The 11,011-nt window shown below is 36.1% G+C and overlaps 1 protein-coding gene across 3 annotated transcripts in view; it reads right to left on the bottom strand.

Moving 5' to 3' along the window:
- Positions 1-1,943: 1,943 nt before the first annotated feature.
- The window catches only part of TMEM161B (transmembrane protein 161B), a 40,126-nt gene continuing 31,058 nt past the window's right edge, over positions 1,944-11,011 (bottom strand). For all 3 annotated transcript variants that reach the window (XM_058864943.1, XM_058864944.1, XM_058864942.1), the window contains one exon: positions 1,944-10,425. In XM_058864943.1, coding sequence (XP_058720926.1) covers positions 10,148-10,425 — 278 coding nt within the window. In that variant the 3' untranslated portion in view covers positions 1,944-10,147. The remainder of the gene's footprint in view (positions 10,426-11,011) is intronic.

Raw genomic sequence — 11,011 nt, 5'->3', positions numbered from 1 at the left:
CACAACTCAGCTGATGTCCCTTTCCATTTCCCCTTTCCCAACTCTGTGAGCTCAGCTGTCTGTGAAATGACAGCATCAGCTTAATCCCAGTCCATGAAGAGGAAATGGCAATCCAGAAAAGATACAATGTTTGGGCTGAAGATTTTTCTATTTTATTCTTGTCAGGCTGATACCAAAATATGTGTTCACTCAAAGAAAACAGGTTATACGACCAAAACTTGGAGGTTTGTCCTATTCACAGTATAAGCCAAATGAATGGGAAGCAAATGGACACTGCTGATGCTTGAAGACGAACCTAACTCCAACTAAGAGCCTGGATTCTTTTAATTTCTGACAATGTACAAATTCTACACAGTATACACTATATATCTATATAAATGACTGCTTTGGGAAATCATACAAATTTTATATTTGTTGAAAAGCTGCTTTAAAATTTGACATGTTAAAGAAATGTGTCAGGGGTTTGTTATCCAGAACCATTGAAAGTAGCTTGTAAAGCTCAGAATTCAGAGAAAAAGGTTGTTTATTTTCCTGTCTGCTTTAAAGAGAGACATGTCATGCTCCCATTTAATGAACTGAAAAGCTGACCTTCCCTCAGACTCATCAGTGCTGCACCCCCTGGAAAGCAAAATTCTCATCTCAGCTCCAGGGTAAGTACAAAAATCTACTTTCTTTTCATATGAATTTAGATGGAATATGAAAATTCCTCTAAAAGAGTGATTTTTCTGAACCACTTCAAGGTCCACTTGGTAATAGCCTATTAAGGAGGCAAGCAGTAATAACTGTGTTGCATATTCTTTGAAAATTTATCATAAAATCCAAATCAAACCAGCAACATCTTCAACATTTTCTCAGCCTTACCTACACCAGACACACCAGGACAGGTACCAGATGCTTACCTTCTTGTCTAGAGAATACTTCCAGGGTTTCCTCTCCCACAGCACATACTCAGCTGAAATAAACATTTCAAAAAATTGAGTACTCCTTATGGAACTGCACTGAATCATGCATGTTTGCACATGACAGCAGAGATCAGCTGAAGACCTTTTAAATCCTTTGAGTTACACAGTGTGGACTTGGTGGATTCAAAAGCAAGATTTCATACGACCCCTGCAATCCAAGGCTTGCTTTTATTCCAGAAGCTTTCTGCCAAGGCTTTCACTTGTATTTTTGCCTAAACTGCGAAGTCCCAGGGAATGTGGATTCTAAAGGCAGCTTGAAGCTTTAGGCTGCACGGAGAAAGCAGAAGGCTAAGCTGCCTGAAACAAGCTGATCTCCCACCATAGTTCCTTTCTTTTTTCTAAACCATCACTTTACCTTTGTTACACTTTCAGGAAGGGGTCCCACAGCTCACATGCCTTGTAGACTTTCAAATCCCCAACCCAAATGTCAAGACTGGCTCCTCTCAGCACCATGCCACACTTTGCTTCTGCAACACAACTGATGGCTATTGCTGAAGGGGTCTTTGGTACTACTTTGGGTTTAAGCTAAAGAAGGATGTTTGCTCAAGGTGGGTTTTTTTGGTTTTTTTAGCTGTGGAACTATTTGGGCAATTTTGGCATCATTCACCTGCACTGTTGCACACGTGGAAAGAAACTGCATGTGTAACCAAAGCTAATATTCCAAAAATCAAATTCAAGATGGTTACAAGATGTTATTAAGTATACTCCTTCTTAGTGCTGCTAGGCTGAAACAAATAGGAGAGACGATGTAATCCTTTTTTAGCACATTGCCTTTTATAAGAAACAAACACAACCCTTTTCTAAGTGATTTCTGACTAGGAAGGGTGACAAATCCTCTGGGTGTAAAACTCAGAATTTCCTCCACTTACCATGGTGTACAATCTTTCTCTAGAAATGGTTCAAAAATTTAAATAGTGAAATACACAAAAATTAAAACACTCATATGAAATCTCTAATGGTTCTTTGTGGTTAAACTGCCGTTCACATGAATAAGATGCTATCTGCATTTATACTTAAAAATTATTTATTCTGCTGCACCGAAAAGAAGGAGGGAATAAATGTCAACTCAATTATTTCTAAAAGAAGTAAGCAATTTAAACTAGTAGAAAAACTGGTAGGAAGACTGGTTATTACTTGCTCTTTGGAAATTTTGCAAGTTGATGAAAAGTAGTATATATCACACAAAGTAGGAAGAAAAATCACACTGGTAGACAATAAACATTTATTGATCTTTGGCTTTAGAAAGTGTCCTATTTTGGATATGGGAAATACTATATAAAATAATGGAAGGGGTTTTTTAAACCTAAAGTACTGTAAAACAGTCTATCCTTTACAGTGCACAAGTGCAAGGCATGCAGAGTACATGTACGGATGCTAAAATACTATAGGAACATCATCACTGCAGTAGACATTATATGTCCAACATGGGTTAACGCTTTACAAAGGCAAGCAAGTTAATGGGGTCACTTGAAAATCAGCAGGTATCACAGTTTCTCTTAGATTTGCTGTGGTATTACCATGAGAAACTAATAGGTAAAAATTTCATTTTAATAATGTGTGCATTATAAAAGCAGAGTTAAACTGTAACATTTTCAATGAAATGAACAGGGAACAAGAAAGTATAACCTTGCTTCAATTTTGTGAAATTTACTGTTGTTAAAGAAATGTAGGCATTTAAATGACAAACCAATTCTTACTATTTTCACATTAATATAAAATGCTGCCTGAGCAAGGCAAAACCACTTTCTTAAATGCTCTACAGTAAAAAACGTAACGTAATTTACAATTAATGTAAGGAAATATTTAGCAGGCTTACTGTACCAGGTTTTCCCAAACAGTGTACTATATACAGTACAGATTTATATAGCCACTTTTTAGAGCTAAAAGCTCAATGTGCTGTGACAGGCCTTCCTCAGAAGGCTTCCTTTGGTAGATTTGAATCAGCAACACCATCTCAACTTACAAGCACTTCACAAGCAGAGTGTATAATTAACTCAGGAGCAGAAGCCTGTTGTTTCCTCACTTTTAACTTCCTTGCTGAACCAGTCAAGTTCTACCTTCAGTTCTACCTTCAGCTCTTGCATTTCTGAAGGTGGGCAAGCAGTTTTAAAGTAAGGGTGGTTTCACTATTGAATACTTTAACAGACTGCCACAAAATTCTACAAGGTGTAACTTTTTGAAGCTTGGTGTTAGTCAGCCGTGTCACATTTGGTACTGTTTGTGCTCCAAATCCGTAAGGATTCAGTGACCTTCAGTGCTGCCTTTCTGAGCCCAAGCAGAACGACTTACCTGGCTGAAGTCACCCATGTGCCTGCATGACTGGGGTGTAATTAACACCCAGGTGTCACTACAAAACTTTGTCAGTAAATCCATTCCAAATCTTGTAAATACTTACCCTCAGTCATAAAGAAAACAATGCAGAGGTGGCAGGAGGCAGAGGGAGTGGTGCTAATTTAAATTAGGGGTGTTCAAGTATCAGTCTGATATGGGCCAAGTCGTTAGATTACCATTTAAATAAGAGGAATTTCTTTAAAATCTTATTTGTCTCCAATACATAATAACACAAAACCACACATGGACATTACATAAGCCAAAAACTGTATGAAAAAAATAATTTCATAGCAAACCCCATTTCAAGGGATACCAGAATCACCCATGATTAGGCACTTCACAGTGTACAAAAGTAATGCAGTATTACTGGAGGCTGTTTATTAGCTGTAGTAGTTGTACCCAAGTATTATCCACAGCACTAAAAAAATCCCCAAAACAACCAAAAAATCCCCTCAAAAGTGAACTTTTTCAACTTGTGCCATGCTCTTCTGATCAGAGATCTTGATGAAGTTTTTTAAAAGCATAGGAGCCAATCTGTTTTTAAACAGCAGGCAATGCAACACCAGATCCATATAATGCAAACACCACTTGACACCATCCTCACTGTGAAGCATGACAGTCTTGGTAAAGCTGTAACTATAAAATTCATATTTTAACAGTATTGTAGCAGTATGAGGAAGCTAGAATTTACATATATAACATCAGTCTTTCCCACTAGGCAAATACTGAAATGAAGGGAGAGAGTCTTTTTGCCGTAGGTCTTTTTTCTAGAGTAGCAAGTATTAGGTACTTTTCACTTAAAGACAAACAAAAAAACAACAAAAAAACCTTATTAATTGAAGAACAACACGGAATTTGTGTGTTCCCAGAAACAAAGAGACAAGTAGAAGATTTAAAGTAAAATATTTACAACTTGAAAGATGTTCCCTGTGCAGTTTGTAACATGTCTGCCTTATGAGAAATTTTAGTCTGAAATTATTTAATAGTGTCTTTGGATTAATATTTGCTTACATAAATGGGAAGACTGAAACATTAGGCAGCTTTCTAGACAGAATATTTTTCCATGTGTATTTCTTCTAAAAAACCTTACATATGTTAACAATGGAACAAAGGAATGACCAAAGATGGGGGAAAAAATAAAAACTCTTGGCACATCGTGACATGGGTATGAACTGTAGTTATGAAATACAATTTTTTGGTGCCTTTTTCTTCGTCCTATGTTTTTCTTGAAAGTACTGTGAATATGCATTCTGGAAGCTTAGAACACATACAGGAGTTACTATGAGCAGAGGAAGAGAGAATAAGGTTGACTTTAAGCACAGGAATTGTAAGCCAGATCTTAATATGTTGCAGCATAATAAAAGACTAAAACTAAAGAGTTTCTAAAAAGCTATTCAAAGCTCTTTTGAGATGGGTATTTTATAGATAGCAGGGTTGCATGGATAGTATGTTGTTGAGAAAAAATGCTGCAAGTACAAATTCTAAGGCTTCTTGACTGATGTGTAATTACATGGAAAAAATCTGGTATTTACAGGTTGATTTTGGACTTTGATATAAAACTGCATACCTGTTAATACTTCAGCCTGAATACCAATTTTTTTTTTAAAAATAGTGTAGAAGTTTTTGACTTCTAGTTGCAGGCACCTATATTAATTTAAAAAACGAAAATATGATCCATGGTATTACGATTAAAAATAATTTCCATTAAAAACACCATTGAAATCAAAGGTATAAAAATACATATACACTGGCATGCAAAACAACATCCAGTGCTGTATTACTCTCCTGGCAGTCCACAGTGAGAGACTGGAAAAAGTTAAGTGCAGCATATACTGATGTCAGTAAAAGCAGCCTGGAAATGACATGTTGGCTTCATGACCTCATCTAGAGGAAGAAAACCTTTCAGTCTAGTACTGAGGAGTGCAAATGAGATGTGCCATCCACTTCACAGGTCACAAAGCATGGCAGGCCTTCCTAAAGAAGGAGTTACACAAAAATCACTCTGAACCACAGACAGACCAATCTGCATCAGTCTGCTTAGTGAGATCAGACATCTGGCTTCTAAGCACCTGTTGCCTAGATGCTCTTTAGAGTAGGTATCTATGAGGTCAAAATATTGTTCTTTATTTACCACCTGGGATTTAGGCTGCAGATGCTGAAAATAACAGTCTTACGCATAATTGTAAAGATTCACATTTAATATTTGATTTAGAATACAAGTAATCTGCTGTTGCCTTCCTCCATTAAGATTTTGCTCAGCCATAACAGATTTCTCCAAGAGAACACACAGTTTTCTTTGGCCTCGTTCTTGTTCAATGTCTCCATTTTGTCTGGGCACTTAATTCTTAAACCTTAACTAAAACTATCTAGGAACTTTATAGTGACAAAATTATCTGTGGGGTTAAGTCTGAGTGGGGAGGGGCTGTGTTGAACAAATAAATGTGCAAAATGTGTCACATGAAAAAGCATGAAGCGTAGTATTTAAAAACTGATCAAAATGATCTCTGTGGAAAGCACAGCTATTTGAGAATAAAGATACAAAAGCCTTTTACCTTGGAGAGCCTTCCAACAGCTTTAAGATCAAATGTGTTCAATTTTCTATGTGATATATCCAATATCCCCATTACCACTTAGCTGTAGTTACTGTAAAGAAGTACAGCACTTTGAATTGTTCTTTGAAGTTAGCTGAAATTTCTGTACTTGCTAACCACTACATAGAGGTTATGCTACATGAGGTTATGCTGCCTAAATGTTGTGTTGATGTCTTGGTAGCATTTTTGTTCTTAAGACAAATTTGACTTTACAATCCAGTGAAGAACATATCTCTGTTTAAACACCTTGCAGTACTTGTGATCCAAATGAGGAGAAGAATGACTGCAACAGAAGTTAGTTTTCTGTAAGTATCTTCTGTACATGGATGTTCTCTTGTACTGATGCTACTATTTAATCTGTGGATCCTTTATGCAAGCGAATTCTGGAAAAGACTGCAGCTAACAAAACCTCAAAAACTGGCATAAACTATAGCTTGAGAAGGAATCAAAAGAGGGCAAGTACAGCCTGAGAATGTCAACTACAAAGTGTAAGAATACACTTTCTATAATGTATTCCTCTGTTCTTAATCAACTTCTCTTAGCTCAGAAATAGCCCAAGTGTTATTTCTGGACCTCCCTGAACTTGCTGGAAGACTTGGATTTATCGCTATCTTAACCCTATGTCTAGAGGGACCTACGTAATAAAAGTGCAGCTTTTAAACAAATGTTAACAAGTTTGTTAGTGTGTCAGATGGAATTTGAAGTTATTTGAACTGTTTAAATGAAATAATCCTTCAAAAATAGATAAACTAAACAGAAGTCAAAATACAATCTTGAACTAATTTAGCCTACTTGGTTCTGAGTAGGAAACACAGGGAAAGTACTGTAGATTGGCAACAGAATCCTATCACTAAAAGAGGGAGATCTTAATTTAAGAAGAAACAAAGATTGTTTGCCAAAGGAACATGTCATTCTAAAACCTTTCCTTCTAAAATCCCTCAGAAACTAAGGGAGATCGCACTGTGCCTTCCAGTACTTAAAGGGGATTATAAAAAAGAGGGAGAATGACTTTTTGCACAGGCAGAGACAAGGGGGAACAGTCCTAAACTAAAAAAGGAGAGGTGTTAGGTGGAGACTCTTGCCTGTGAAGGTGGTGAGGCACTAGATAAAAGTTACCCAGAGAAGCTGTGGCTGCCCATCTCTGGAGGTGTTCAAGGCCATGTTTGACAGGGCTTGGAGCAACCTGGTCTGGTGGAAACTTGTCCATTTGAGATTTATTCCAACCCAAACCATTCTAAAATTTTTTGGCTAAGTAGAGGGCAAAAAGCAAGACAAAATGTTTAGAAACCTGAGTAACACCTACCAACCTTTCAGTCACATTTTACTTGCTTTTCCATTTCTGCAAGATTCTTTTTCTCCATTGCCAGGTGCTCATTAAGGTTTCCATGAAACAAACAAAAAACCAAGCAAACAATAAAAGCATTTGCTAGCTGCTGTTTCAAAGGAACTTACTACAGAAGTGAGCAGATTTTCCTTTGAACCTCACACAATACACATGAAGTCAGGACTACCATGGTTGCTACTTTAAAACACATTTTTGATCGTATCACATACTTGTAGGAAGCACTGCTCACAACCTTAGCAATATGGTCCCTCTGGTTTCACTGTCACCATATGTTTCAAAGGCTTTTATTGCCATATTTTAGTTTTTCATAAGCCTTGCAGACTCATGACAGGATTAAATAGATCCAAAGAAAGATCATCTTGCCCTCACTGCTGACCAGGAAGTCAAGCATTCAATTCTGTAGAACAATGAAATAGCACAGTGGCTACAAGCACAGATCCTCATGTTTGTAACACCAGGTGCCTATTTTTCATGGTGATCAGTGTGATGTCTGAATAGTAAGGTGGCATAAGCTCTTAGCAAAAGCTTTGTGAATTTCACGTACATGATCCAGTTATTACCTCTGCTGAATGCATTATTATATAACTGCAGTTCACTTTTGATTATGAGCTTTCAGAATGACTATATCAGCAGAAACTCTTTTTTAATATTAGTTTGAAATATTCTTAAGTATCCAAAATTTACTCCTTCAGATTGTAACAACAGGTTACATCTCCTATATAGTGAGCTTCATCAGGCAAGTTCACTATCAGAATCAAATGTTTTGCACTGTTCTATTTTTCTGAACAAAAGATTGGCATTGAACACTTAACTCTAACCTAAAAGCTGGACTTAATAATTCTATTAGTGATGTTGTATCTTGTAGTAATGATATATCTTGAACTAATACAAAAGTGGGTCCAGTATTGTTGGACTTGTCATATTTTGTCATTCAATTATTCATCTGAAAGATACTTTGTAGGAATGCTTTGAGATTTGAAACTATGAGGTCAAATATTATCCTTTAAGCCAATTCACAGTTAAGCCTTCATCCTTGTTAGTTACAAAAAGTTGGTGTGAAAACAACAAAGCTTGCAGCCCCAGTCACACTGAAATACTGCAATGAAACCAGTAGTGTCATGCAAGATGTTCTCTGACATCCCAAATGCATGCAGTAGGTACTAGGCTGGTGTACATAAATCTTTCCCCCAAAAATACAACTTAATAAACTAATAAAGAACTTAGAAGGTTTTCAACACAGTAAAATAGTTTATCACCAGCTTAAAATCTTGATTTTCTGCATTCATTGAGTTTGTTTTCCCATATGGTAGGTTTGCTACATATTAAATGTTTAGTTAAGCTTTTCCATTTATAAATGCTTATTATATGCCAAAGCTGTACACAAATTCAAGAGAAAAAGAACAGTAACATAAAACCAGCTAGTATTAGTTAAAAAACCCACTGACTTCTGCAAAGTGTAATATTGTTTAAAAAAAGCTATTACATAGAAATCCCCATTTCTGTTTTGCAAATACACAAAACATCTGAAAAACTGTCAATAATTTTATGATTGGAACCTATCTCTCCAGTTAAGCAAAAACTGTAAAGTTAGTACTTTGCTCTTTTTCTTATTACATAGCTGTTTTATTATACAGAAAACCTATTTCTGAAGCCAAGATATATTAATTATCATTATACGTTCAAGTTAGCACAGATTAAATTGGCAAAAGAGGATGATTTGACGGAGGAGAAATTTTAAGATTAACAGTTTAAGTAGATCTTTTCTTCCAAGACAGTGTAAGTTCTTCAGTATAGCTAAGTACCTCTAAAGAGGCACAAAAACCAAATAGCCCTTCCACCTGAACTAAAAAAAAAGAAAAAAAAAATTAGTTTAATTTCAAAAGGGAATCTTGAAATTACTAGATACACATATACCCCTTTCCCACAGCCATGTAAGATACATTGATGAATTTAAAGATTCCATATTTCATACCTTCTTATATATTATATATTTAATATATAATATATATTTGTATGTTCGTTACACATATACATACTCCATCAGTCAGCAGGATTAAACTGTTTTGTTTAGAAATGTTTGACTGGTGTCACTAATTATTTTCTATTCTTTTGTAAATTCAATGGAATTTATCTACTACATCAAAAGAAGAAATTTAAAAGATCCAGATGCAATCTGTGGATCAATACTAGCACCAATACAGATGGCCATTACTTCAAAATGACTTCAGGGACTAAAATAATGTATTTGTTATAACTCTCTTCTTACTGCACAAGCACTCCTGCAAAATATGTAGGCAGCAATACCTGCCAGGTACATACATCTACTCCTGTTAAATTTATATTTTATACAACTTTCCTTACTGTAATATACAGTATCTCTTTAGTCCTGTTGGATTTTTTCATTTTCCAAGGAGAAAAGTGATCAATAGCTATCCAACAGAATTTTTTTTTTTTAAAATCCCCTCTCTCTCCTTTCACTGTATGGCTCAGTTTCAAGACTTAATTGATAGGCAGCCACCATCACTATGTCCAGTACCCTTTGAATGCAGTTCAGTCAGTGACTGTTGATGCTTAAAAAGCAAATTTTTGAGTTTGGCTTGCTGTTTATGGAAACCAAGATACTCAGAGGTCACATCTTTTCAGCATGCTTACCAACATCTACAAGACAATAATGTCAGTCAATCCCAGGACTATAACTGAATTAGTTACCTACCATTTGGGTAACAAAAATAACAAACCCAGTTGAAATTTTAAACATCTTAAGATTATTCACCCTGAGAACACCAAGGAAGTGTTTAAAAGTAATTATGATATGTTTTCTCTTCACATATATGGTTTTCTTTTCTCTTCATCTCCTCTTGGGTACCTGGGTTTGTATCTAGTATTTGACCTCACATTTGCTCTGTCAGTTGACTTGTTCACGCCACAGTCAGGTACTGGTGATAGAAGAGCCCAAAAAGGCTTGTAGAAAATAGGCAAGCAGCAATCCACCAGGTGAGAAAAGACAGAAGTCCCCGGAACAGGAGAGGAGTGAAAATATTCTTTAGGCTTCCCAGAGCCATTGTTATTTGTACTACAGTTACTTTCATCTTTCCATCAGCAGGTGGAGACTCAGAATAAACAGAATTGGGAAGCAGACTGTTTTCTACTGGAGTGTCAGAATTCAATCCTGGGTAGATGCCCCAAGAATAATTACCTGTTAAAAAGAAACAAGTAACAGGTTTTTGTAGAACTGAATTCAAGTTCCGTTACTTCAATCACTCTACAGATTGTCTTTGATGTATTTTTAATACAGACACAAAATGTGAAGTTTTTCTAACTTAGTCAATAAAAACTATATTCATCTGCATGACTTCCTGGTCATACCAGCAACCTACTGGGGAGATTCATCTAGTATTCTGACATCCTAACATCTACATGTGATGTAGTTGCCTTGAGACCGCTGTATATTCTGGGTATGATTCATCTCACCAGATAGAGATGTCTACTCCAGGGCAGGATGAATCACAACCTACTAAAGCCTATCTCTATCCATTGCCTTTTTGCAAAGAGAATGACACAATTGCATGGCAGGCTATGAAAGACATGTCTCACAAGCAAGAAATAAAAAAAGAAACCCAACCAGACCTACTTCAGATCTCCCAGTAACTACATGAACCCCATATCTCACATCTCTCATTCTAAAAGTCTGCTACAGATAAAAAGGCTGAAAAAATTCCTTTATGAGAAGCTCATGATGTTAAATCAATCATGCTTTATACAGTTCACTTTTAAAATACTTC

This window comes from Poecile atricapillus, chromosome Z, assembly GCF_030490865.1.
Source record: "Poecile atricapillus isolate bPoeAtr1 chromosome Z, bPoeAtr1.hap1, whole genome shotgun sequence".
Classification (NCBI taxonomy): Eukaryota; Metazoa; Chordata; class Aves; order Passeriformes; family Paridae; genus Poecile; species Poecile atricapillus.
This window is presented reverse-complemented; position numbering and strand designations above follow the sequence as displayed.